General features: G+C 42.9%; 1 protein-coding gene across 1 annotated transcript in view; it reads right to left on the bottom strand.

Moving 5' to 3' along the window:
- Positions 1-13,306, bottom strand: part of LOC126333191 (gustatory receptor for sugar taste 64e-like) — a 141,973-nt gene that overhangs the window by 26,454 nt on the left and 102,213 nt on the right. Inside the window, exon 6 of the mRNA XM_049996720.1 lies at positions 800-962. Within this exon, the coding sequence (XP_049852677.1) occupies positions 800-962 (163 nt within the window). The remainder of the gene's footprint in view (positions 1-799; positions 963-13,306) is intronic.

The raw sequence follows: 13,306 nt of genomic DNA, 5'->3' as shown, positions 1-13,306 counted from the left end.
TTAGAGACCGGTTTACTGTGCATGATATAAATAAATACCTCACAGTTCTTGTTACGTCTGGCACAGACGGCCCCTGCATGGCAGACTACACTCAAGACACCCCTGTGCACCATATAACATACACAAGTACTTGCAAAGCGCAACCAAGAGGAAAACAATTCTTCAAAATAACAGAACTTGCTAGAGACTAATGCGAACCTTTTTCTGCAGAGGTCGCCTCACAGACACAGGGAAAGTTGGACTACTCCGCCGACCTCCGCCGGCTTTATAAGGCCAGCGCAGCAGCAGTACAGCTAGTTCCTCGCCGAGCTAGGACCAGCTACGAGGGACCTCACCGACACTCTCGATGAATAGTCGTCTACATGTTATTTGTTTTTTTTTTGTGTGTGTGTGTAGTGATTGTTCGAGAAGTGTAGTTCGATTTCAATAAGCGACATTATACTGAGTGTTCTACAATACAGAGTATTCTTCAGTTCTAAGCCGGAATACGCATTATTATTGCAGAAATATTCGTATTTATACCTCTCAGTACAGAACAAAACATGTGCTACGTTAAGAATGTAGTAGAGTTATTGGTAGCTTAGTGTAGACTTCACTGTAGTACAGTTACGTTACAATCGGTAACCATCCAATCCGATAGGTATTGAATGCGGGGGAACGGATCGTAGTTTTAGAGCAAGCGGACGAAAGCGTGAGGATTATTTGGCAGTTCCAGCTATTATGATATCACAGACCACCCTTGAGGTGCTGGGGTACGCCGAAAAGAGTGAAACAGATGGTGTACGTTTTCTGTAAAGACCTCAGTACTGTAGTCCAGCGGTGGCACGGAGTAGAGCAGAGTGCTGGGCTCCTTGCTCCGGACGTAGATGTCTGAAGCCGACAGTGAGACGAGGCAGGTCTTGGCGAACAGGTAGATGAACGACCAGTAGTAGTACACAGTCTCCACCGCACTGGCCAGTGGCCTGCAACCAGGCAGCAAGTGTTGGAGTCTGGCTCATTCTCCTGCACAATTTAACACATGGACAAAACATTTGAAAAAGTTCGATGCGTAGCGGCATGTGCCGCGATACCTATTCGTCAGAGTGCCAACGCAAAAACCAAAACAGAGCAGTGGTTTCCATATGGATCAATGTAAATTCAGTTAATTCGTCTGGACATTCCAAAATATACATCAAAAACTCATTTGTACAGAATAAACTTCATAATTAAAAAAGTATTTTTCACTTTTCTTCTCCTTCAGCACGATCGTGTTCATCACCTGCTTTGGAAGGCTGCCGGCTCTCTACACATTTTATGGTCCCATTGTCATATCCCCACAGAAAATACTCTCTACCACGATCCAATTAATCATTTTCAATCAAACCATCCACATTCTTTCACTTTGGAAAAGTTATCTGATCTGATTTTCTCGTAATATATGCGGCGACAGCTCGTCTACGCCAAAGTATTTTAAAGTGCATTTATTCTTTGAAATAACAGAGATGCATATATGCATTCTCCATGGTTGTTGGAGTACCTACGAGAGCTTCTGGAGTATCGGTTGAGGGGCTGGCGTGTTTCTGAGAGATACATATTCTACTTTTCTTCTCGCTAAAGCGAGCCATTTAACATTTGTGCCGCTAGCGGTTTCTTTTGAAGAGAAAGATATTGTAAAAGGAAAATAATTAAAGCGTGGAATCACCGGAGATCTGGACATGTAATGGAGATGGATTTAATACACGATTTCCACCATAAATAATGTTTGTGACTTTTTTTTCCGGAGTGAATGAACGAATAAGGTTTTTGTGAATCATTTGTTGATCACGTTGTCCCTGTAATTAGTGAGGAAGTTTCAGCTGTGTCGAAGAGAGCCTGCAATCACTGAGTCTGTGTTAAATCGTCCAGAAAGGCTTGATACACATCTGGAATTTGAAATCTTTTGTAAAGGGAACAAATTGTCCAAAAGATTGATTCCCCCAACTGACTGCAGTGCTTAACAGTAATAATAAATGTAAAGATCTCTTATAGCAAGCCAACCGCTGATTACCAAGACGAAGGACTCCACCAAAGATTCTGTTTGGCTGATTCCTTTTATCACTATATCACAGGTTCGAGTCCCGTCATGGTCGCCATTTTAACATTTTAATGTTCGGATAATAAGTTGCCGTCTCTTTAATCTAAGAATAGATGATCAATGCAGCTAGCCGCTATCTCTGTGGAATGTCTTGTCTGTATAGACGTGTATCTGTTGTCTTTAAGACCCCTTCACCTTCACACATAAGTCTATACAGTAAAGTAAGACCCTCCCAGTTCTTGGCTGATCCGTGATAAGACAAGCGAAATATTAGACTAATGTAGGATTATTAGTATTATCTCTATTTTCATTCGCTCTCTCTCTTTCTCTCCTTTATCTATGTATAGTTTTTAATATAATATTTCACCATGATACAGCTAAAACGAAGGAATTAACTTATTAGCAAGATAAATGCTCAATAGGACAACATGTGGTATCATCTTACATGCGGTATGCATATATGTCTTGAAATTTAAAAAGTGAGAATAACTATATTACACCGAATATTGTACTCGCATTAATCAGTTTCACGTACTATATTATTAGCTCTAGTAATCAATGAAAAACAGCACAAAAATACCGGAAACAACACAAGGGCGAACAGGAAAATGCAATTGTCGCAATTTATATTTGTAAGGCTGACAGGCACACCACGTGGCGAAACCTGAGGCACTCGACGAAAACTGACCCCAATTTTTCGTGAGGAAAGTCGTCGAAAAACAAAACAGACGATAGCTGAAGTCAATGAACACTGGGTTATTAGCGTGAATGTAGGGCTATATATGCGGTAAAAATATGCTCAATAATATTAGCAATAGTAATAATAATAACAATAATAATATGAAACTTCCTGGCATATTAAAACTGTGTGCCCGACCGAGACTCGAACTCGGGCATGAGTCGTGCTTCGGTATCTCAGATGGTAGAGCACTTGCCCGCAAAAGGCAAAGGTCCCGAGTTCGAGTCGCGGTCGGGCACACAGTTTTAATCTGCCACGAAGTTTCATATCAGCGCACACTCCGTGGCAGGGTGAAAATCTCATTCTGGAAATAATAATATACTTAATGACAACCAAATATTTTTTTGCTGGATGGTACAACAGTCAACCAGACACTGAAGTAATGTAGTATTTGTTGATTTCCAGGAGTTTTTTTCATAAACTGAGACATACATACATATACAAGACCAATTAATTGTGACAAATAACTGAAGTAGCTTTGTAAAGGTCAGGGAAGTTGGCAAAGGCTGGGAGAGCGTTTGATGATCCGATACCTTCTGAATAACACCATTTCCAGAGCATACTTCACACACTGTATGGTGATGGAAGGGAATTCGTTATACAAGAGGAACTGTTATGATTGATGAAGAAAGCTGTGATATACGCTTAGGACCATTTTTGTAACACGCTTCGTAGAAACTCAACAACAAAGATGAATGGTAAATTTTATAAAGTTAGTGGATAGGTAATATTTACTTCATTATACTCTATATATTCCAAATATAGTTCGAATCTCAAATATATGACGGCGCTTTGATTCTGTTGATCTCTGTCAACGCTCACACACAACTAAATTCAAATGGTGTATATTACTGCAGCAACTACACTCCTGGAAATTGAAATAAGAACACCGTGAATTCATTGTCCCAGGAAGGGGAAACTTTATTGACACATTCCTGGAGTCAGATACATCACATGATCACACTGACGGAACCACAGGCACATAGACACAGGCAACAGAGCATGCACAATGTCGGCACTAGTACAGTGTATATCCACCTTTCGCAGCAGTGCAGGCTGCTATTCTCCCATGGAGACGATCGTAGAGATGCTGGATGTAGTCCTTGGAACGGCTTGCCATGCCATTTCCACCTGGCACCTCAGTTGGACCAGCGTTCGTGCTGGACGTGCAGACCGCGTGAGACGACGCTTCATCCAGTCCCAAACATGCTCAATGGGGGACAGATCCGGAGATCCTGCTGGCCTGGGTAGTTGACTTCCACCTTCTAGAGCACGTTGGGTGGCACGGGATACATGCGGACGTGCATTGTCCTGTTGGAACAGCAAGTTCCCTTGCCGGTCTAGGAATAGTAGAACGATGGGTTCGATGACGGTTTGGATGTATCGTGCACTATTCAGTGTCCCGTCGACGATCACCAGAGGTGTACGGCCAGTGTAGGAGATCGCTCCCCACACCATGATGCCGGGTGTTGGCCCTGTGTGCCTCGGTCGTAAGCAGTCCTGATTGTGGCGCTCACCTGCACGGCGCCAAACACGCATACGACCATCATTGGCACCAAGGCAGAAGCGACTCTCATCGCTGAAGACGACACGTCTCCATTCGTCCCTCCATTCACGCCTGTCGCGACACCACTGGAGGCGGGCTGCACGATGTTGGGGCGTGAGCGGAAGACGGCCCAACGGTGTGCGGGAACGTAGCCCAGCTTCATGGAGACGGTTGCGAAAGTTCCTCGCCGATACCCCAGGAGCAACAGTGTCCCTCATTTGCAGTTAAGTGGCGGTGCGGTCCCCTACGGCACTGCGTAGGATCCTACGGTCTTGGCGTGCATCCGTGCGTCGCTGCGGTCCGGTCCCAGGTCGACGGGCACGTGCACCTTCCGCCGACCACTGGCGACAACATCGATGTACTGTGGAGACCTCACGCCCCACGTGTTGAGCAATTCGGCGGTACGTCCACCCGGCCTCCCGCATGCCCACTATACGCCCTCGCTCAAAGTCCGTCAACTGCACATACGGTTCACGTCCACGCTGTCGCGGCATGCTACCAGTGTTAAAGACTGCGATGGAGCTCCGTATGCGACGGCAAACTGGCAGACACTGACGGCGGCGGTGCACAAATGCTGCGCAGCTAGCGCTATTCGACGGCCAGCACCGCTGTTCCTGGTGTGTCCGCTGTGCCGTGCGTGTGATCATTGCTTGTACAGCCCTCTCGCAGTGTCCGGAGCAAGTATGGTGGGTCTGACACACCGGTGTCAATGTGTTCTTTTTTCCATTTCCAGGAGTGTATAAGAAAACAGAGATCCTAAATGAATATTTTATACAATTTTATAACGTTGCATTTGTCTGGATGTACAAGGAGAACAGTGACAGTGAATGCAAGAGATCACTCTGCATAAGCATATTTCCACTTGGTACGTCAAGGCACTGTACAGTACAGAAAAAAATGGTGGAAATAGCTCTGAGCACTATGGGACTTAGAACTTAGAACTACTTAAACCTAACTAACCTAAGGACGGCACACAACACTCAGACATCACGAGGCAGAGAAAATCCCCGACCCCGCCGGGAATCGAACCCGGGAACCCGGGCGTGGGAAGCGAGAACGCTACCGCACGACCACGAGATGCGGGCAGTGCATAAATATTAGGAAGTGTTGAATACTCTGCTAACAGTTGCTAATAAACCTGTTGATTCGCAGCCCCAGATCCATAAAAGATTAAAGGAAGGAAGTTGATAGCTTAACGTGCCGTCGAGGACGAGATCATAGAAACAAATCACAAGCAGGGATTCTCCTAGTTGGAGTAACCATCCCGGCAGTCATTGTAACCGTAACAGGCGACTTATTGGGTTGGTGTATAAGTTCGTAACGTCTTTGCTTTGCACGTTGGTTTTCCGTTTGCTATGGATTCCTCTATCGATTGTCGTTTTTTATTTGATGTTCACTATTGCTGTTTGAGTCTACATATTGTTTCTTTGCCATTTGGAGATAGTGAGCAAAGTGGAGGAATGGAAACATTTCCGACATGTTACTCTGCTTGAGTTCAATAGACCAGAAGTTCTCAAGCATCCCCCTTCTTAAACAAATTATTTTACCTTCTCCCCCATTTTGTTTTCCGTCCTCAGCGCTTTTCATACTTGGCACAAAAACTGCCCATGATATCTGTTTACTTCTGTCTCAGTATTACAAATATCAATTAGAATAAGAAGAAGAAGAGGAAGAAGAATAACAATAACAACAACAATAATTAGAGAATGTCATTCAGCACACGAGAGGAGTTTTTTTTTTTTTAAATATCAGACATTTGATTTTTCAGTGGTGGCGCAACTGACAAATACTACCAGTTTATAATGAGCGAGTGCAGTTGTTGGAACTGAGAAAATATGTGTACCTCACTAAATATTTTTATAGATTAGTTCAGAAATTAGTTAGTTATTTAAAATTTAAGTGTTTCCTTCTGCAGTGCTTTTAATTCAGTTAGAAAGTTTTGATCCTTGAAAGATCACGATGTATAAATAACGATAGAACAATATTCAACATTTAAATGCCACTTTAAAAACTGTTATATTCAAACTGACGATCCAAAAAAAGAAATAAACTACAACTTTAAAAAAAAGCTGGTTCAAATGGTTCTGAGCACTACGGGACGTAACATCTGTGGTCATCAGTCCCCTAAAACTTAGAACTACTTAAACCTAACTAACCTAAGGACATCACACACATCCCTGCCCGAGGCAGGATTCGAACCTGCGACCGTAGCAGTCGCCCGGTTCCGGACTGAGTGCCTGAACCTCTAGACCACCGCGGCCGGCAACAACAACTTTCAGAACACATTCCAGCTGTAGGTGATGTCGATGCTTTGTCTTGATTAACGCCAGTAAGTTCATGCGAAGAGTGCCCTTCTTGCTAAATTGGCTTATTGACTCCGAGTGTGCACCCAGAAGTTTTCGAGAGACTTCGATTCACGTGTTCTGTCACTTGAGAACTGTATTAGCTCCTCTTGTTCTACTGTTGACACATGGCCTGTTACGATCGTAATTGATGTGGAGCCAGTCATACTCAGATAAAGGAAAATTATTATCGAATTTCTGAGTGAAGTTTTCGATATGTAATAAGCCAATTCTAATTTTCACTCTGTAGTGGAGTGCCCGCCGATATGAAACTTTCTGGAAGATTAAAACTGCGTGCCGGACGGAGACTCGAAATCTGGACCTTTACCTTTCGCGGGCAAGTTCTCTGCCTAGTGAGCTACCCAAGCACTACTCAGGACCCGTCCCGACATCTATTCTCGGTCCGGCACACAGTTTTAATCTACCAGGAAGCTTCATATCAGGGCACACTCCCCTGCAGAGTGAAAATTTCATTCTGGAAACATCCCGCAGGCTATGGTAAAGCCATGTCTTCGCAATATCCTTTCTTCCACCAGTGCTAGTTCTGCAACATTCGCAGGAGAGCTTCTGTGAAGTTTGGAAGGTAGGAGACGATATGTTTGCGAAAGTAAAGCCGTGAGGAGGCGTCGTCAGTAGTGGCTGGGTAGCGCAGCTGGTAGAGCATTTGCCCGCGGAAGACAAAGGTCCCGAGTTCGAGTCTCGGTTCGGCACACAGTTTTAGTCTGCCAGAAAGTTTCAGTCAATTCTATTAATTTTACCTACGTTCAACTCATTTTCTTTCACGAAGTCATCCAAAGAATAAAATATATTGCTGTTAATCTTCTCCAACTGTCAAAGTTTTCTTTTAAACGCGAGCACTTTCTTGCTCAGAAAGATGATATTACTGCCTCGGCCTTGAAGTGACATGTTGAGATGATTCAGTTTTTCAAAAGCGTCGGCCTAGCAGCACATTATTAGAAGGTATTTCACCCAGAAATTGAGCCGCAAGTGTGGCTGAAATGCTGTTCAGCTTAAAAAGACGAAGTTCAGCCTTCAGCTCCACTAGGTGACAAAGAACTTCATCACGAGACAACCAACGTATCTCCAACTGAATTATAAGCGAAACGTGAGTGGAACTCATCTCCTTGCAAAGAATAGGAAATAGCTCGTGCTTTCACCAAATTTACAATACTGACTGCATCTTTCAGCGCTTCATTGACTTCCGACTGTACTACTCTAGAAGTCAATCCTGTCTCTGTATCATGCAATGTCTGAATTTTACAGAAGGGAAAACAACACGCCCTGTTGTGATGAACCGCTTTTTAGTGCCAATAATTCTGCCGCCCGACGACCGGTACATACACCAACACATTTTGTCCATGCCTGATTGCTGACAACAAAAAAGGGTTTTCACTAGAAACAAAACATTGTTGCCAGTAGTGCTCCCCTCAATTGATTTTAAAATTAGAAAGTCTCGAGTATTTCATTTTTATAATAGCAGCAAGCAAAAACAAGATGCTGGAAAGATTTCCATATCTGTACTGTCATCAGGTTGCAGAGTTAATTTTAGGATACTGAAGACGTGATGGCAATCTATTTCTCACGTCAGTGACTATTGCATCAATACAACGAGCCCCAATATCATGTGACGAGGTATCGAATTCAGACTCATACCTTTCTCCTTCCCTACCTCCTACATAATATGAAATATAAATATTTCACTAACAGCCAGTGCCCCCTCTATTACTCTCTGCCCCCCCCTCACCCTACCGCCAGGGCAGTGGGGGGGCCTCACTTTGAGGACCGCTGCGATAAAATAGTAACAGCAGTGTAGGCAGACAGAAACAATTGCGCCGTGTATGGCGATAACGCCATTGGACAGAGTATGGAAAGAAAACAGTTTTATCGTTTTGAGGAGGGTCGTTGTGACATTAATAGCTGTCCACGTTCAGGAAGACCTTCGAGGTTTAACAAAGATCGTAAAAGCAAATTAATCCACAATGATCCGCATCAGTGTGCTTGACAACTGTCTAACATGACGAACTGTGGTTATTCCACCATCGTTCGACATTTGTATGCAATAGGGAAGGTTAAAAAATCGAGTGTATGGGTGTACGCTCTAAACCAAAATCACAAAAATCTGTGGGTGGTCATATGTGCATCTCTCCTTGCTCGCCATCAATTGGCTCATGAATAACATCGTCCATTCGTATAATGTATCGTTACTGCTCATGAGAAATGGTGTGTTTACGCTAACGTAAGGAAATTTCAAATGGTTCAAATGGCTCTGAGCACTATGGGACTTAACATCTAAGGTCATCAGTCTTCTAGAACTTAGAGCTACTTAAACCTAACTAACCTAAGGACATCACACAACACCCAGTTATCAGTAAGGAAAGTAAAGAAATGGTTGAGCCCAAACGAAGGACCAACTTTCCCTACAATGACCTGCCCGCACTCACAAAAGATAATGTTATGCACCTGATGGAACGTCTACGGTGTGGTGTAATATGAATTGCTTCCCCGAGACATGATAATCACTGCTGACATTTATTATCAACAACTGAGACGCCTTGCTTACACGATCAAAGAACTACGAGACCAGGAAGTCGGAGTGAAGTGATGCTACTCAGGGTAACTTCCGCCCGCATTCTACTAGACTGATAAAAACGCTACATAGGAGTTGGGTTGGGAAGTCATTCCGCGCCCATCTTATTCACGTGATCTTGCGCCCTTAGATTTTCGCCTTTTCTTCTCTCTACCGAACCACCTTCAAGGAACTTCCTCTCCTGATGAAAATGCGCTTCTAACACGGCTCGACGAGTTCGCATCAAAACCATGTGTTTTCTACAGTCGCGGAATCAAAAAGTTACCCCAGCGTTGATGTAAATAGTCAATATATACGAGTATTATTGTTATTAAAGTCTCTTTTATGTGTATCTTTCGTGTTTATTAAATTTACGGCAAACCGCTAAGAACTTATACACCATCCTAATACTTAACACCTAAACTTCAATGCCAGTTGGAGAATTGAACCACATTTCTACTGAAAGTGAAACTAATGTTTTAAAAACTGCGCCAGAAGACTAGAGACGGAACTTGAAACGTTTCTGTACATGTCGCTTTATTGACTTTCAGAATCTGTTCCCACTTTTACATTACTTAGCAGCATCGCCTATGTGTTGGTGCTCGTATAACTTCAAATTGAGAGAAAGATCATCACCTCGGTGCTATATCTGGCAGCCGCAGTGATATTTCAATATATTTCCACACCTGAATTGCATTTCATATCTAAGTTGTTTTCGGCACTAACTACATACTTATTAAACTTTAACTTTTTAAAGGAATCGCCATGTATTTGCGTCGTTGCCCTACTGTTCCCACATAACATCCTCTTGTTGTCTGCTTGGAAGCGTGCACGTCGTGTGCTTGAGTATCTATATGTGTCTCTGGCCTTGGAATGAGTTTATCTGAATGTAGGGACAGCTTAGCCAACCTCTGTACAAAGCTAATGGAAACTGTTCTAGGTCAGAGAGACATCGCTGACCGATGGTCCGCAGCTTTGTTGAAGTTGGTGCAGGCAGAACGTCAGCTGCTGGTCTGTTGCAGAAGACTGGTGAGCGAGAGAGCAGCTTCGCTGCCCTGGGAAATGTCGGCGGGGTAACACCTTATTTTAGCCCTTACTGTTAGTGAATGTCTAAGTTCAGCTTAACTTAGTCTCTACTTCATCTCTTAGTAAGTTATAGACTAGCTACTTTGTATGTAGGAATTTATTGCAAGTAATTCACGACTTTTACAATTTACTGGAGTGTCTTTGTGGTCTATAAGTTCGCGATGGATGGGCATGAGACCACGTCTATCTATGAGTGTGATTAGTTTCCTCGACAAGTCATGTAACTGGTTATGAGCACTGCGTGTGTATGTAACATTCCGACGGTGCGGTGGTCGCAGTAAAATCCTGCTGTCTTTTGTGGAGATTTTGGTGAGTTTCATTTTGCGTGGAGTGCATGGCCGTTACCACGTGTTTGTTCGTGACATTGTATTTGCGGTACTTTGCACTCACTAATGATCCACTTTTTGTTTTTAAATAAATTCTCGTGCCCTATAGTTCGGTTTCGAGATCTTTCTTTGTTGTGATTCTAATAGTTAATCGATGATTATTTGCAGTGGATAGCAACGTAGCTACTATTGATTTACAGTGGCTCAGACCTGAGGAAGAATAGTTGACAGAACGTAGTTTTGTTTTGACTGTTCTCCTAATTGTAACTCTGTGTAATTTTTACTATGACTTTCGATGTAATTTTGTGTCCAAATGCTCAAAAATGGTTCAAATGGCTCTGAGCACTATGGTACTTAACATCTATGGTCATCAGTCCCCTCTAACTTAGAACTACTTAAACCTAACTAACCTAAGGACAGCACACAGCACCCAGTCATCATGTGGCAGAGAAAATCCCTGACCCCGCCTGGAATCGAACCCGGGAACCCGGGCGCGGGAAGTGAGAACGCTACCGCACGACCACAAGCTGCGGACTCCAAATACTCAGCCACCTAGCCTAGTTTCCTCTCACCTATTTTACATTTTGGTTCCTTCTTGAATTTATGGGCAACTTCTTTCTCTGTGATGAACGGCTAGTGTAAAAGTGTGCGTGAGTAATCCATGTATTCCACTGTATTCTCAATTTGCAAGTGACTGCATCAGTCGTGCAATCACTCCCTACGTTAATCCAGTAGCCATCAGTATCCACACTCCCTAATAGGTTAAAATTCTTAATAATATGCTTGTTCATGGGCAGGAGGTGTTCTTGATATTAATAACTCACCCACTGTTTATCCATTTCCAATCGAGCCTCTTCTCGGCCAACCTAGATAACAAGTGTGACTATCAGTTTATCTTTAAAAAGCATTTCTCAAACAGATTCTCTTCCAGAATTAATTAAGAAGTTCTCAATTACTGTGAATATATAATTGTTTTCCTGAATTGAGGCCTATTTACTTATCAGTTTTTATCTTCGTTTTGGTTGAAGTTAACGTACAGTATACTGATTCATTGAGTTCGTGGCCCTGTAAAATCTATTGGGAGACATAACGATTAGATGCCAGAGATTCAATTTCCTATGCAGTTATCGACAGACAAGTCCACCTGTCTCCCCCGTAGTGAGAGCAAGAGCTGAGTCTCATCTGCCGAGCTAAGTCTCACAGGTTAAGTTACAAACTTATAACAAGTGTTCCTAGTTAGTTCCATTGTGTTAGAGTTTGCTTTTATACCCATCGGTACTGTAGATTATGTGGAGCACTTTACGTTGACGATGTCTCTGACAGGCACTATCTCAGAGCACTTTAAGGGTTGTGTATTAGATGTGTAATCCGATCCAAAGCTAGGATTCCTCTGACGATGGAAACATTGAGAATGATGGAACCGAACGTGTTGTGTTGCAAGCCCTACTGAAACTACGAATCGTTGTTTGGGCGACGTTATAAATCGATTCACGATGAAAGTAATTGTAGACATTGTAGTATAGACAAGTCCGAGCAATATTCAGGCTCACGCTGTTAGAAGTGGCATCAGTAATCTTCACCAAAGTACTGCAGATAGCGTGACGGATACACTTAATTGGGCAATCATGATGTACAGGTCTGTAAAACTTCAGTCAGTGTTTGCAAGATTAGGTGCATAGTGGATTGGTCCCGTGAAACAGCGTTGCGCCCGGTTACAGAACTAATAAATGTGAACTTTGTGTGAGGCCGTATAGGGCGCCGAACCACGAGGGGGACATCCGCCTCAGCCTCGTTATATTTTTGTTATGACAACGTTTTCACCATGGACTGCAGTAGTTACTATAATTTACACAACTGCAATTCCGATCTGTAAGTCATTTTCAACTTGAAAGTCGAAATTTCATCTGCAACAGTTATTATAATTTTAACTCCTACTAAGTTCTGATTTTGTATCATGTTGTACGAACGTGTGGAACAGTGCTATATGATCGACAGTCAGTTTCCTGCGTATCTATGTTCCTTAAATGACTTCTATTTCTATTGAAACAATACTGCACAAATGATGATAAGTCACTTAGTAAAACGCCATCAGTTGGTGAATGAATGACTTCAATATTACTTGTTGTCATCATATATCAGATACATCATGTTGTACATATGAAATGAAGTTATACGTTACATACATAACTGTCGAAGGCTGCCTCACCATTTGTGCAGTATTGTTCTAGATGCGTAATGTGGTCGCATGCTTCCTGTAAGACTTCGTCATGCATCTCAAATGAAGTTTATTTGATTACAGACGGAATAATCAGCAGCCAGACATTACCTATTTCCGAAGTGACCAAATTGCCTGTGCTCACTGACACGGACGTCCACTGAAATTTATCCAAGGCGGAGGGCGGGTAAGACACTGAAATTACCATGCGTTATATAAGTCAGCTGTTCAGTTTCGAGATGTGTCGTACCACAAGAACTACTTTTATGGGTGACACGGAAAACTTATTATATCTTGGAGAATTGACGGCTCTCCACTGAATATTTGTTATAATATATTATGAACAAAACCCCTATACTGTAGATTACGCCGGCCTGCGTAGCTGAGTGGTCACCGCGGCTGAATGCTATGCAGAATACCCGTCTCGGATTGC

The sequence above is a fragment of the Schistocerca gregaria genome, chromosome 2 (genome assembly GCF_023897955.1).
Source record: "Schistocerca gregaria isolate iqSchGreg1 chromosome 2, iqSchGreg1.2, whole genome shotgun sequence".
Taxonomy (NCBI): Eukaryota; Metazoa; Arthropoda; class Insecta; order Orthoptera; family Acrididae; genus Schistocerca; species Schistocerca gregaria.
The sequence above is the reverse complement of the archived record's forward strand: the minus strand, read 5'-3'. Positions and strand labels throughout refer to the sequence as shown.